This window comes from Rhinatrema bivittatum, chromosome 7 (genome assembly GCF_901001135.1).
Source record: "Rhinatrema bivittatum chromosome 7, aRhiBiv1.1, whole genome shotgun sequence".
NCBI lineage: Eukaryota > Metazoa > Chordata > Amphibia > Gymnophiona > Rhinatrematidae > Rhinatrema > Rhinatrema bivittatum.
This window is the reverse complement of record NC_042621.1, coordinates 300,655,406-300,668,334: the sequence shown is the minus strand read 5'-3', so window position 1 is coordinate 300,668,334 and position 12,929 is coordinate 300,655,406. Positions and strand designations below refer to the sequence as shown.

Sequence of the window (12,929 nt, the reverse complement as noted above, 5' to 3'; positions counted from 1 at the left end):
GAACGACAGGGTTTGAGAAGGAACTAGCCTGGATTTTGGATAGTTTATGAGGAACCCTAGGGAGATCAGGGTATGCAAAGTGAGACGTAGGGATGTCAGTGCTGAGAGGGAGCCCTGATCAACCAATCGTCGAGATAGGGGTAGACGTGGACACTTTGACTCCTGAGAAAAGCAGATACCACTAAGAGGCACTTGGTGAAGATTTGTGGGGCAGATGCTAGGCCGAATGGCAACACTCGATATTGGCAGTGTTTTGGGCCTACTAGGAACCGCAGAAATCTGCGATGTCACGGAGTAATTGAAATGTGTGTGTAGGCATCCTGGAGGTCTAGAAAGCAGAGCCGGTCTTCCCTTTGGAGAAGGGGAAGAAGAGAACCCAAGGTCTCCATCTTGAACTTTTCTCTTTGTAAGTATTTGTCTAAGGTGCGAAGATCCAGTACGGGGCGAACACCACCTGACTTTTTTGGAATCAGGAAATACCGGGAATAGAACCCCTGCCCCTGTTGGGAGAGAGACACTGGCTCTATTAGAACATAAGAAAATGCCATACTGGGTCAGACCAAGGGTCCATCAAGCCCAGCATCCTGTTTCCAACAGTGGCCAATCCAGGCCACAAGAACCTGGCAAGTACCCAAAAACTAAGTCTATTCCATGTAACCATTGCTAATGGCAGTGGCTATTCTCCAAGTGAACCTAATAGCAGGTAATGGACTTCTCCTCCAAGAACTTATCCAATCCTTTTTTAAACACAGCTATACTAACTGCACGAACCACATTCTCTGGCAACAAATTCCAGAGTTTAATTGTGCGTTGAGTAAAAAAGAACTTTCTCCGATTAGTTTTAAATGTGCCCCATGCTAACTTCATGGAGTGCCCCCTAGTCTTTCTACTATCCGAAAGAGTAAATAACCGATTCACATCTACCCGTTCTAGACCTCTCATGATTTTAAACACCTCTATCATATCCCCCCTCAGTCGTCTCTTCTCCAAGCTGAAAAGTCCTAACCTCTTTAGTCTTTCCTCATAGGGGAGTTGTTCCATTCCCTTTATCATTTTGGTAGCCCTTCTCTGTACCTTCTCCATCGCAATTATATCTTTTTTGAGATGCGGCGACCAGAATTGTACACAGTATTCAAGGTGCGGTCTCACCATGGAGCGATACAGAGGCATTATGACATTTTCCGTTTTATTCATCATTCCTTTTCTAATAATTCCCAACATTCTGTTTGCTTTTTTGACTGCCGCAGCACACTGCACCGACGATTTCAATGTGTTATCCACTATTTATTTTATTTATTTTTGGTTTTTATATACCGGAAGTTCCTGTATACAATACATATCACTCCGGTTCACATTTAACAGAGATAACTATCGCCGGGAAGGCGGTTTACAAGGAACATATCGTATATAATAAATGGATAATCTAAAATAAAGTACAATCAATTATGAAACAACTAAGATCAACTTAGAACACAACTTGGAACATATAACTGAAGTAATATAAGCAATATGGACATTACATTATTGTTGTAAGACAAGGGTGGTTGTCTATGACACCTAGATCTCTTTCTTGGGTTGTAGCACCTAATATGGAACCCAACATTGTCCTCATAGATCAACATTGTCCTCATAGATCAACATTGTCCTCATAGATCAACACCTAAACTTTAAACCCCACATCAAAGCTCTCCTAAAGGGAGGTTTCTATAAATTAAACATCCTAAAAAAACTCAAACCCCTCCTCCACACACACGATTTCCGCACTGTCGTACAGACCACCATGCTCACAAAACTGGACTATTGTAACTCCCTGCTAATAGGACTCCCTGCCACCACCATCAAACCCCTGCAGATTCTACAAAATTCCATGGCCAGAATCATAACAAGTACTCGTAAAAGGGACCACATCACCCCCATCCTAAAGGACCTACATTGGCTGCCCATCTCCTTCCGCTCACAATACAAAACCCTAACCATCCTTCACAGCTCCCTTCATAAACACAACCACACCTGGCTTGATGAGAAGCCTCACTACCGCTCCTCTGACCGACCTACAAGAACAGCCCACACAGGCACTCTCCACACACCATCCCTCAAATCAGCACATTCATCTCATACCAGAGGGAGAGCGTTCTCCATCGTTGGCCCCACCCTCTGGAACTCCCTCCCCACCCTCCTACGCCAAGAGACATCACTCCACAATTTCAAGAAAGGAGTCAAGACATGGCTCTTCCGACAGGCCTACCCTGACACAAACCAAACATAAATTCTTCCCTCCAGCCCCTCCCTGTCTCGACCATCCTCCGGCTGCTCCCCCCCTCCGTCAGACCCACCCCTACCCCTCTTCACTCCTAGTCACCTTCCAATCCTTTGTCTCCCAACCGCCCCCTTCTACCCCCTACCCCCCCCGTACACCTTTCAATCTCCCTCAAATAACCTTTCTCCGAATGAACACCTTAGCCCAAGTAATACTGGTGGCTTTCAAGTCCTCATGAGTCCCTCCTTAAGTAAATGAAACCTGTACTTAAGTTACTGATACCTATACTCAAGTTAATGAGACCTGTGCACTCCGTCATCTGTACATAGTTTCCCTCTATTCCTATAGTTTTCATTCCTTTACTTCTCTTCTCTCTATCTGCCTTTGTTCTCCTCTCTTCCCCATCCCCACATTGTTAATTGTTATTGCCAGTTATTTATTTACTATCATTATTATAAATATTGTTTTATCGTTACACTGTATTTTCCACCTGAGTTCATTGTAAACCGGCATGATGTGCTGCACGAATGTCGGTAAATAAAAGTTAATAAATAAATAAATAAATAAATAATTATAGCATGGGTTATTTTTCCCTATATGCATCACCTTGCACTTATCCACATTAAATTTCATCTGCCATTTGGATGCCCAATTTTCCAGTCTCACAAGGTCTTCCTGCAATTTATCACAATCTGCTTGTGATTTAACTACTCTGAACAATTTTGTGTCATCTGCAAATTTGATTATCTCACTCGTCGTATTTCTTTCCAGATCATTTATAAATATATTGAACAGTAAGGGTCCCTATACAGATCCCTGAGGCACTTCACTGTCCACTCCCTTCCACTGAGAAAATTGCCCATTTAATCCTACTCTCTGTTTCCTGTCTTTTAGCCAGTTTGCAATCCATGAAAGGACATCGCCACCTATCCCATGACTTTTTACTTTTCCTAGAAGCATCTCATGAAAACATAAGAACATAAGAACATAAGAAAATGCCATACTGGGTCAGACCAAGGGTCCATCAAGCCCAGCATCCTGTTTCCAACAGTGGCCAATCCAGGCCATAAGAACCTGGCAAGTACCCAAAAACTAAGTCCATTCCATGTAACCATTGCTAATGGCAGTGGCTATTCTCTAAGTGAACTTAATAGCAGGTAATGGACTTCTCCTCCAAGAACTTATCCAATCCTTTTTTAAACACAGCTATACTAACTGCACTAACCACATTCGCTGGCAACAAATTCCAGAGCTTAATTGTGCATTGAGTAAAAAAGAACTTTCTCCGATTAGTTTTAAATGTGCCCCATGCTAACTTCATGGAGTGCCCCCTAGTCTTTCTACTATCCGAAAGAGTAAATATCCGATTCACATCTACCCGTTCTAGAAAAGGAACTTTGTCAAACGCCTTCTGAAAATCCAAGTATACTATATCTACCGGTTCACCTTTATCCACATGTTTATTAACTCCTTCAAAAAAGTGAAGCAGATTTGTGAGGCAAGACTTGCCCTGGGTAAAGCCATGCTGACTTTGTTCCATTAAACCATGTCTTTCTATATGTTCTGTGATTTTGATGTTTAGAACACTTTCCACTATTTTTCCTGGCACTGAAGTCAGGCTAACCGGTCTGTAGTTTCCCAGATCGCCCCTGGAGCCCTTTTTAAATATTGGGGTTACATTTGCTATCCTCCAGTCTTCAGGTACAATGGATGATTTTAATGATAAGTTACAAATTTTTACTAATAGGTCTGAAATTTCATTTTTTAGTTCCTCCAGAACTCTGGGGTGTATACCATCCGGTCCAGGTGATTTACTACTCTTCAGTTTGTCAATCAGGCCTACCACATCTTCTAGGTTCACCGTGATTTGATTCAGTCCATCTGAATCATTACCCATGAAAACCTTCTCCATTACGGGTACCTCCCCAACATCCTCTTCAGTAAACACCGAAGCAAAGAAATCATTTAATCTTTCCGCGATGGCCTTATCTTCTCTAAGTGCCCCTTTAACCCCTCGATCATCTAACGGTCCAACTGACTCCCTCACAGGCTTTCTGCTTCGGATATATTTAAAAAAGTTTTTACTGTGAGTTTTTGCCTCTACAGCCAACTTCTTTTCAAATTCTCTCTTAGCCTGTCTTGTCAATGTCTTACATTTAACTTGCCAATGTTTATGCTTTATCCTATTTTCTTCTGTTGGATCCTTCTTCCAATTTTTGAATGAAGATCTTTTGGCTAAAATAGCTTCTTTCACCTCCCCTTTTAACCATGCCGGTAATCGTTTTGCCTTCTTTCCACCTTTCTTAATGTGTGGAATACATCTGGACTGTGCTTCTAGAATGGTATTTTTTTAACAATGACCACGCCTCTTGGACATTTTTTACTTTTGTAGCTGCTCCTTTCAGTTTTTTTCTAACAATTTTTCTCATTTTATCAAAGTTTCCCTTTTGAAAGTTTAGCACGAGAGCCGTGGATTTGCACACTGTTCCTCTTCCAGTCATTAAATCAAATTTGATCATATTATGATCACTATTGCCAAGCGGCCCCACCACCGTTACCTCTCTCACCAAGTCCTGTGCTCCACTGAGAATTAGATCTAAAATTGCTCCCTCTCTCGTCGGTTCCTGAACCAATTGCTCCATAAAGCTATCATTTATTCCATCCAGGAACGTTATCTCTCTAGCGTGACCCGATGATATATTGCTTGGGACTGGAGGAGGGGGGAGACCTCCTGCTCCAGGAGTGATGAGTGGTCGAATGTTCCCCACGTCAGCCGAGGCGGGGAATCCGGTGGAACAGAGAGAAAGTTGAGGTGGTAACCTTGAGTTACTACAGCGAGTACCCACTGATCTGTGGTGACTGAGTGCTATGGTTTGGAGAAATGGCACAACCGGCCTTCGACGGGAATAGCTGGAAGTGGAGGCTGGGTACTGCTCTCTAGGAAGGAGTCAAAAGCCAGATGCTGGACCTGGCTGGGGGGCTGGCTGTGACTTCTGTACTCGAGGTTGCCTGGTTTGGCTTTTCTGGTAAGGCTTAGAAGGCCGACCCCCTGGACACCGGGGGATAGTATCTCCTTTGCCGGTAGACTTGTTTCTTGGAGTCTCTCCTAAAGGATCTTTTGGAAGAGGAAGAGCGATCAGAAGGCAGTAAGGAGTGCTGGCGCAGAGTCTCTTGGTGGTCCTTGAGCTGTGCCACTGCTTCTTGAATCTTTTCTCCAAAAAGATTATCCCCAGCACAGGGCAAGTCAGCTAACTTGTCCTGTACTTCTGGTCTGTGGCAGTTTATTGTGCTTGTCTACAGAGAAAACAATGTTTTACCCGCAGAAACATGCTTTTACAAAATTGGTTGCCTGATACGCAGATAAACTTAAGTGCATACTGCATAAGATTACCTGGACTGAATGGAGGCATTCCCAGGGTCAGAGTTGGAAGTGTTTTGATTTAAGTCCACACTTTTTGGATTTCTAAAGTATGCGCATTATATTTTCCTGAAATGTTTTCACATGCACAACAGGTGTAATTGTGCACACAAATTTGGTGGGATAATTTTCAAAGCAGATGTGTGTAAATCCGCTTTGAAAACTGGTGTAACTTAGGTGGATATTTACCGCCTAATTTAGGAAGGCTGATATAAAATTATTCCCTGAGAGAACAGAAACATGGAGAACTAGCAAGAAGGGGGATGTTTTCCTGTTTTAAAATTGGGGAAAATAGTAATACTGAGAGTTTTATCCTCTGCTTATAAAGTTCCCAATATTATCTAGAATTAAAACGTAGAAAGCATTTTCAGCATTTGAACTTTTCAGTAAAATAGGGTGCCTTTCTGTTTCCAAGTCTGAATGGCTCACATAATATTCTATGATTTAGGAGTTCTCAAATTAAGGAAGCACACTAAAATAAAAAAAATCAAAGGACCCATCAGAATTTGATAAAAAGCAATAATTCAATACTTAGTTTCCTTATCAAAAGTCAACAGCAGCATTTTACGTTGTGATTTCCAAGCTTCCCATGAGCCAATACTGGGAGCTGAACTTCTGAATGGTGTATAGCAGTGGTTATAAATGCAGAAAATCTCAGGAGTAAGAAAAAAAATCATACTAGCATCTTTTTCTTACCTTAAACACTCTGGATCCAGCTGTGGTTTTTGGCTAAGTTTGTCTCTTTCTGCTTCTAAACATTTTGTGATATCCACAGCTTCATTTACTTGATCTTCAATATCTGAAATTGAAACAGAGCTATTACTGAAAAATTTTAATTTTTATATTTTCAGACAACATACAGGCTCTAAAATACACCCAGGCAATTTATTTCTGAATAAATGCAGTAAGCCTATTTAACCGTGGTATAGTAAATTTGCAATACAAATACAGTCTTAGGGAAAGAATTCATAAAAACCATTTTGAGAAAATATGAAAACACCCCCTGTTCTCAAAACTCATTCTTGACTAGTTCTGCCATATCTCAACTTCCTGGAAGCTCACACATTTCTGAACTTCTCCAATTAAGATCTAGATGTTTTTTTCACAGGAGGAGTCCCACTATCGCATGGGGGTTTTTGCTGAGATAATGGGCCCTTCCCCCAAAAAAACATCGTGTCAGTATCGCCGCAGTATTGCTGCAAAACACTGTGGGGCAAAACACCACGGCATCGGCCCTTTAGATGCAATGGCGGCTCCGACCTCACTGGACCACCATCATCTTAAAAGGGCCATCCCAAAGAACCCCCCCCCCCCGCCTCATATAAAAGAAAAAGTGTGCCAGGGTCAAAGCTGACCCCCCTGCTCACCCCAGGGCCATTATTCGAGGCAGCCCCGTCATGTCTTGTTCGTGCAACGACGGTCCACCTCCAACCCTGATAAAAATCAATAAAGTGTATCCCCCCACTCCCCTTTCAAATCTATAATGTCTCAGCATATTCTTCCCTTTCCTCCCAACCTGCCATACCCAATGATAAAAACAGACTGATGGGGTTATAGGGTCTACCCAAAACCCCCTCTCTCTCAAGTCTTACAAAAGCTCATTGATTTTTAGTGGAAGCCCAATCGCCACTCCTGGGGGAGAGACTGGCTGCTATATATATATTTTTTTAATGAGCTGGCAGGCACTTTGGTGAGGTGGCAACAAAGTTCAGCTGAGCAGTGCTAAGCCTCTGGAATTCGGGTGGGAAAGAGGAGAGGGACTGGTTAGGGCCTGTAGACCTCCAATCTGTTTTGTTTTTTTGTTTTTTTTTAATCCTTTGGCACTTAACTACCTGTATTCATTTGACTATAGGCTGTTACGTCTAAAGTTATCTGGGAACACTTTCTTCGATAACTTTGACTTACTCTCAGGCATATCTAGTAGGGATGTGAATCGTGTCCTCGATCGTCTTAACGATCGATTTCGGCTGGGAGGGGGAGGGAATCGTATTGTTGCCGTTTGGGGGGGTAAAATATCGTGAAAAATCGTGAAAATCGTTAAAAAATCGAAAAATCGAAAAACCGGCACATTAAAACCCCCTATAACCCACCCCCGACCCTTTAAATTAAATCCCCCACCCCCAAATAACTTAAATAACCTGCGGGTCCAGCGGCGGTCCGGAATGGCAGCGGTCCGGAACGGGCTCCTGCTCCTGCATCTTGTCGTCTTCGGCCGGCGCCATTTTCCAAAATGGCGCCGAAAAATGGCGGCGGCCATAGACGAAAAAGATTGGACGGCAGGAGGTCCTTCCGGACCCCCGCTGGACTTTTGGCAAGTCTCGTGGGGGTCAGGAGGCCCCCCACAAGCTGGCCAAAAGTTCCTGGAGGTCCAGCGGGGGTCAGGGAGCGATTTCCCGCCGCGAATCGTTTTCGTACGGAAAATGGCGCCGGCCATACGCGTATGGCCGGCGCCATTTTCCGTATGGAAAATGGCGCCGGCAGGAGATCGACTGCAGGAGGTCGTTCAGCGAGGGTTCCGGCGCCTCGCTGAACGACCTCCTGCAGTCGATCTCCTGCCGGCGCCATTTTCCGTACGAAAACGATTCGCGGCGGGAAATCGCTCCCTGACCCCCGCTGGACCTCCAGGAACTTTTGGCCAGCTTGTGGGGGGCCTCCTGACCCCCACGAGACTTGCCAAAAGTCCAGCGGGGGTCCGGAAGGACCTCCTGCCGTCCAATCTTTTTCGTCTATGGCCGCCGCCATTTTTCGGCGCCATTTTGGAAAATGGCGCCGGCCGAAGACGACAAGATGCAGGAGCAGGAGCCCGTTCCGGACCGCTGCCGTTCCGGACCGCCGCTGGACCCGCAGGTTATTTAAGTTATTTGGGGGGGGTTCGGGAGGGTGGGGGATTTAATTTAAAGGGTCGGGGGTGGGTTTTAGGGGGTTTTAGTGTGCCGGCTCACGATTCTAACGATTTATAACGATAAATCGTTAGAATCTGTATTGTATTGTGTTCCATAACGGTTTAAGACGATATTAAAATTATCGGACGATAATTTTAATCGTCCTAAAACGATTCACATCCCTAATATCTAGAGTTAGCCGAATAAATTATCAGGCTAACTCCAAATACTGGAGCTATCTGGATAAGTAAAATTGGTCAACTTGACCCTAGCCATGGAACACTCCAAATGCGCCCCTTTCTTATTTGGCTAAATATTCAAAACTAGTCATTTAAATAGATAACTAGTGAGTTGAAAAATCACTTGACAAAACCCAGAAAAAACACTAAATACCATGAAAACATAATAAATCCAATACAAAAATTGTGAGTTATTCATCTAAATGGCTTTGAATATAAACCTGCTAGTATTTTGTTGAGATGTTTATATATTTATTTCAAGCAAGGTCATTAATGTTGATTTTCAGTCTTATCTCAAGCTAAGTATTACTGTTAATGTGTCAATATTCTGGGGATTTGTGGTTTGCTCCTCACTGTGCACCTTATTCTATTGCAAGCTGCTACTCTAATACTACTGTACCCTCTCTCTTGGCTGAATTTCTTATTCAAAAAGACAGGTAATAAATACAAATAATAAATACAATTTAATAATTTGGGTTTATATTTGTACAATTTTCAAATTGCTCACACTGCTGCAAAGTCTGCAGGTACTTTTAAAGGAAATATGCTTTGAAAATAGCATAAGGAAAAAGTACCTGCAGAGATTTGCACTTATCTTTTCTGTGGATATTATTTATAACCAAAATCATGTGCATAGGTTTGATAATCAAAATCTATTCACATAGTTTTCTCTCCCGACCCAACCTCACCTCGGGAATGCCTCCAATACTATGCGAGTAATAGTACGAGCTTATGGAATTGTGAGACAATCAATTTACATGGGTAAAATGCTTTGTTTCAATGTATTTTCCACTCATTTGGTTAAAATGTGAACCAGCATGATGTTTCACACTAATGCCGGTATATAAAAGCTATTAAATAAAATAAATAAATAAATAAATACGTTTCTGAAAAATGCCCTCAATAGATGGCTGCCAATGCACTTCTGAAATTTGGTTTATTTGTAGCTCTACCTTTCCTTCTGTGTCTTACAATATGAGTTCCTGTTGGCTTAAAAAGTAAGAATTAGGCAGATGCACTAGGCAGAAACACAGAGAGAAGCACAATGGCTCTAGACCTTAACAGTAGTAACTCGTAAAAAATTATTCTGCAATGATAGAAGACTATTATTGGGATTTATTATCCACCAGTTTGAATAGGAAATTCGCCTAAGGTGAGGAACAATAGCTTTTAATCAGTTTAAACAGACATTTCTCACAGAGTTTACAACACATATCATACTTTCACTTTTGTAAATCTCAAAAGAGGGATAACTCATGATACTTGTTCCTCAAAGTAAGCCTATAAAATCTGACACAAAAATATATGAATTTAGAACGTGCTTTGTTTTTCTAAAGGTTACCAATAGATATGTATAAACATTATGCATAAAATACCGTTAAGACTTCGCTGGAGTTCCAATAATTCCTGCTTGAGGGCATTCTTTTGTAAATTCAACATGTTTAAGTGAACATTTTCTTTTTCCATAAGCTCCATTTCTAAGAAAAGAGATTTTGAAGTTAAAAAGTTCAAAATTCTTGTGTTAGTCTTCATATGCTTAGCCGCACATTCTTAGCCTTTTACTGTGAATTATTTATTCAGATCTACAGAAACCATTTATCTACTCTCACAACCCATCATGTAGGATTCAACAATAATATTGGACCAAGCTGGGTTCTTCAGGCTACCACTGAATATTAAGCACTAGGAAAAGCCATGCAGCCCACTGCACTTATTTTAACATCTGCATGTTTTAAATATTGCCCAACAAATATCTGAATAGGTAAGTTTGCTTACCATAAATGGTGTTTTCCATAGCTAGCAGGATGAATTAGCCATAACATGTGAGGTGATGTCATTCGGCATCACCAGATAAACCTCTCTTTCTTAGCTAATAGAGCTTTTGTTGTACTGAGCATGTGTAGGAATTCCCTCCTAGACATTGCTTCTTGATCCCCCTCAGTCAATTTTAGAGCTAATTCTAGCTAGGACGTTGACTCTTCAGAGAGACTGGTAGGTATTTAGTGTGGATAATTCATCCTATCTATGGAGAATACTGTTTACAGTAAGCAAATTTGTTTTTTTCTGGCAATAAGTAGGTCTCAATTAGCCATAATGTGGGTAGCTCCAAGCTGAAGGTGCAAAGGAGTGTTTACTAAATAATAAGAAGTTAGTACTTCTTTTCTCCAGTGAAGACAGGTTAATCCAAGACCAGTAGGTTATGCACCTCTACCAGCAGATGGAGATGGAGCAAAACTGAAGACACGTTATATATACCCCTGCTCTGACATCAGTCTGCCAGTATTCTCTGCAAAAGTCAACTATGGACAAACTAACAATACTTGATTATAACCATTGACAGACACCTACTCAAGTACTCAGCAACAGAAAACACTGAGCCCAGCCAAAGAGTATAACATCACTAATCTAGGGACTGAAACTAACACTTGCCAGTTATCCCTGAAACGCAGCACTCAGGAGAACAATAGAACCACAAACCAGTAGCCAAGAGTGGGAATGTGGATTAATGTGCTTCACTAGAGAAAAGGAGATTATCAGGTAAGTAGTAATTTCTAATTTCTCAGCATTCAGACAGGTTAATCCGTGACCAGTGGGATGTATCCAAGCTATTCCTGAAGAGTACGGGAGGCTACCCGTGGTCTGACCAACAATGCACGTGCAAAGGCTGCATCCTCCCGGGCCTGGCGCTGGCAACCACAAGGGAGGACGAAGATGCTTCACCTCCATACCTGTCATTTCTAATGTCATTTTGAAAATGTAGGAAATGTTATCGATCTGGAAATGTAACATTCCAAACTTTTCATCGATCTGGAAACTTATCCCATTTTCCCCCCCTTTGTGACATCATCGTCGTGTCATAATCCTACCTTGGATGTGTATATAAGTCGCATCGCAAGTAGCAAAAATCCCTTTGTATTTGGTTCGGGCCAGGACAGAGCGGTTACAGCAGTACCTTTGGATATCATTTGGAAGATCGGCAGCGCTTTCAGCAGGTAAGCGGATGGTTCTTTCCAACAGATCCCCACATGGTCACCGGGGCCGCTGCCCTGAGCATCCGGATGTCCTTGATCAGAGGCCCCGCTACCTTCCACGTCCAAGCGCTCAAGGCAGCGGCCATGGATGTTGGAAGGCAGTGGGGTCTATGATCATGGACATCCGGAAAGAGGCGGGAACATCGGCCCCTACCTTCCACGTCCGGGCGCCTGTGAAGGCCTGGAAAGGCACTCAAGGCAGCCTGGACATCCAGAAATAGCTGCCTTCCAATGTCCATGGCCGCTGCCTTGAGCGCCTTGTATGACCGGATGTGGAAGGTAGCGGGGCCTTTGATCATGGACGTTCCCGCCTCTTTCTTGACATCCATGATCAGAGGCCTCGCTGCCTTCCAACATCCGGGCGTTCAAGGTGCACAGGCTGCTGATTTTGCACAGCTTTGCCTGCACGGACCCTGGATTTTAAAGGATACGTGCGGGTACATGCGTATCTATTAAAATCTGGTGTACTCTTGTTCGCGCCTGGTGCGCGAACAAAAGTACATGCGGGCTTACTTTATTAAAATCTACCGGTTCACCTTTATCTACATGTTTGTTAACCCCTTCAAAAATGTGAAGCAGATTTGTGAGGCAAGACCTGCCTTGGGTAAAGCCATGCTGAATTTGTTCCATTAAATCATGCTTTTCTATATTTTCTGTGATTTTGATCTTTAGAACAATTTCCATTATTTTTCCTGGCACTGAAGTCAGGCTAACTGGTCTGTAGTTTCCCGGTTCGCCCCTGGAGCCCTTTTTAAGTATTGGGATTACATTAGCCACCCTCCAGTCTTCAGGTACAACGGATGATTTTAACGATAGGTTACAAATTTTTACTAATATATCTGAAATTTCATTTTTGAATTCCTTCAGAACGCTAGGGTGTATATCATCCGGTCCAGGTGATTTACTACTCTTCAGTTTGTCAATCAGGCCTACCACATCTTCCAGGTTTACTGTGATTTGGTTCAGTCCATCTGAATCATTACCCATGAAAACTTTCTCCATAATGGGTATCTCTCCAACATCCTCTTCAGTAAACACTGAAGCAAAGAAATCGTTTAATCTTTCTGCAAGGGCCTTATCTTCTCTAAGTGCCCCTTTAAC

General features: G+C 42.6%; 1 protein-coding gene across 3 annotated transcripts in view; it reads right to left on the bottom strand.

The window, feature by feature from the left end:
• Positions 1-12,929, bottom strand: part of CCDC172 (coiled-coil domain containing 172) — a 176,892-nt gene that overhangs the window by 38,359 nt on the left and 125,604 nt on the right. For all 3 annotated transcript variants that reach the window (XR_003857936.1, XM_029610476.1, XM_029610478.1), the window contains exons 5-6: positions 10,173-10,274; positions 6,372-6,474 (exon numbers count right to left, since the gene is read on the bottom strand). Coding sequence is in view for 2 of the 3 variants with exons in the window: in XM_029610476.1 (XP_029466336.1) it covers positions 6,372-6,474; positions 10,173-10,274 (205 nt within the window). In the remaining variant the exon portion in view is untranslated. The remainder of the gene's footprint in view (positions 1-6,371; positions 6,475-10,172; positions 10,275-12,929) is intronic.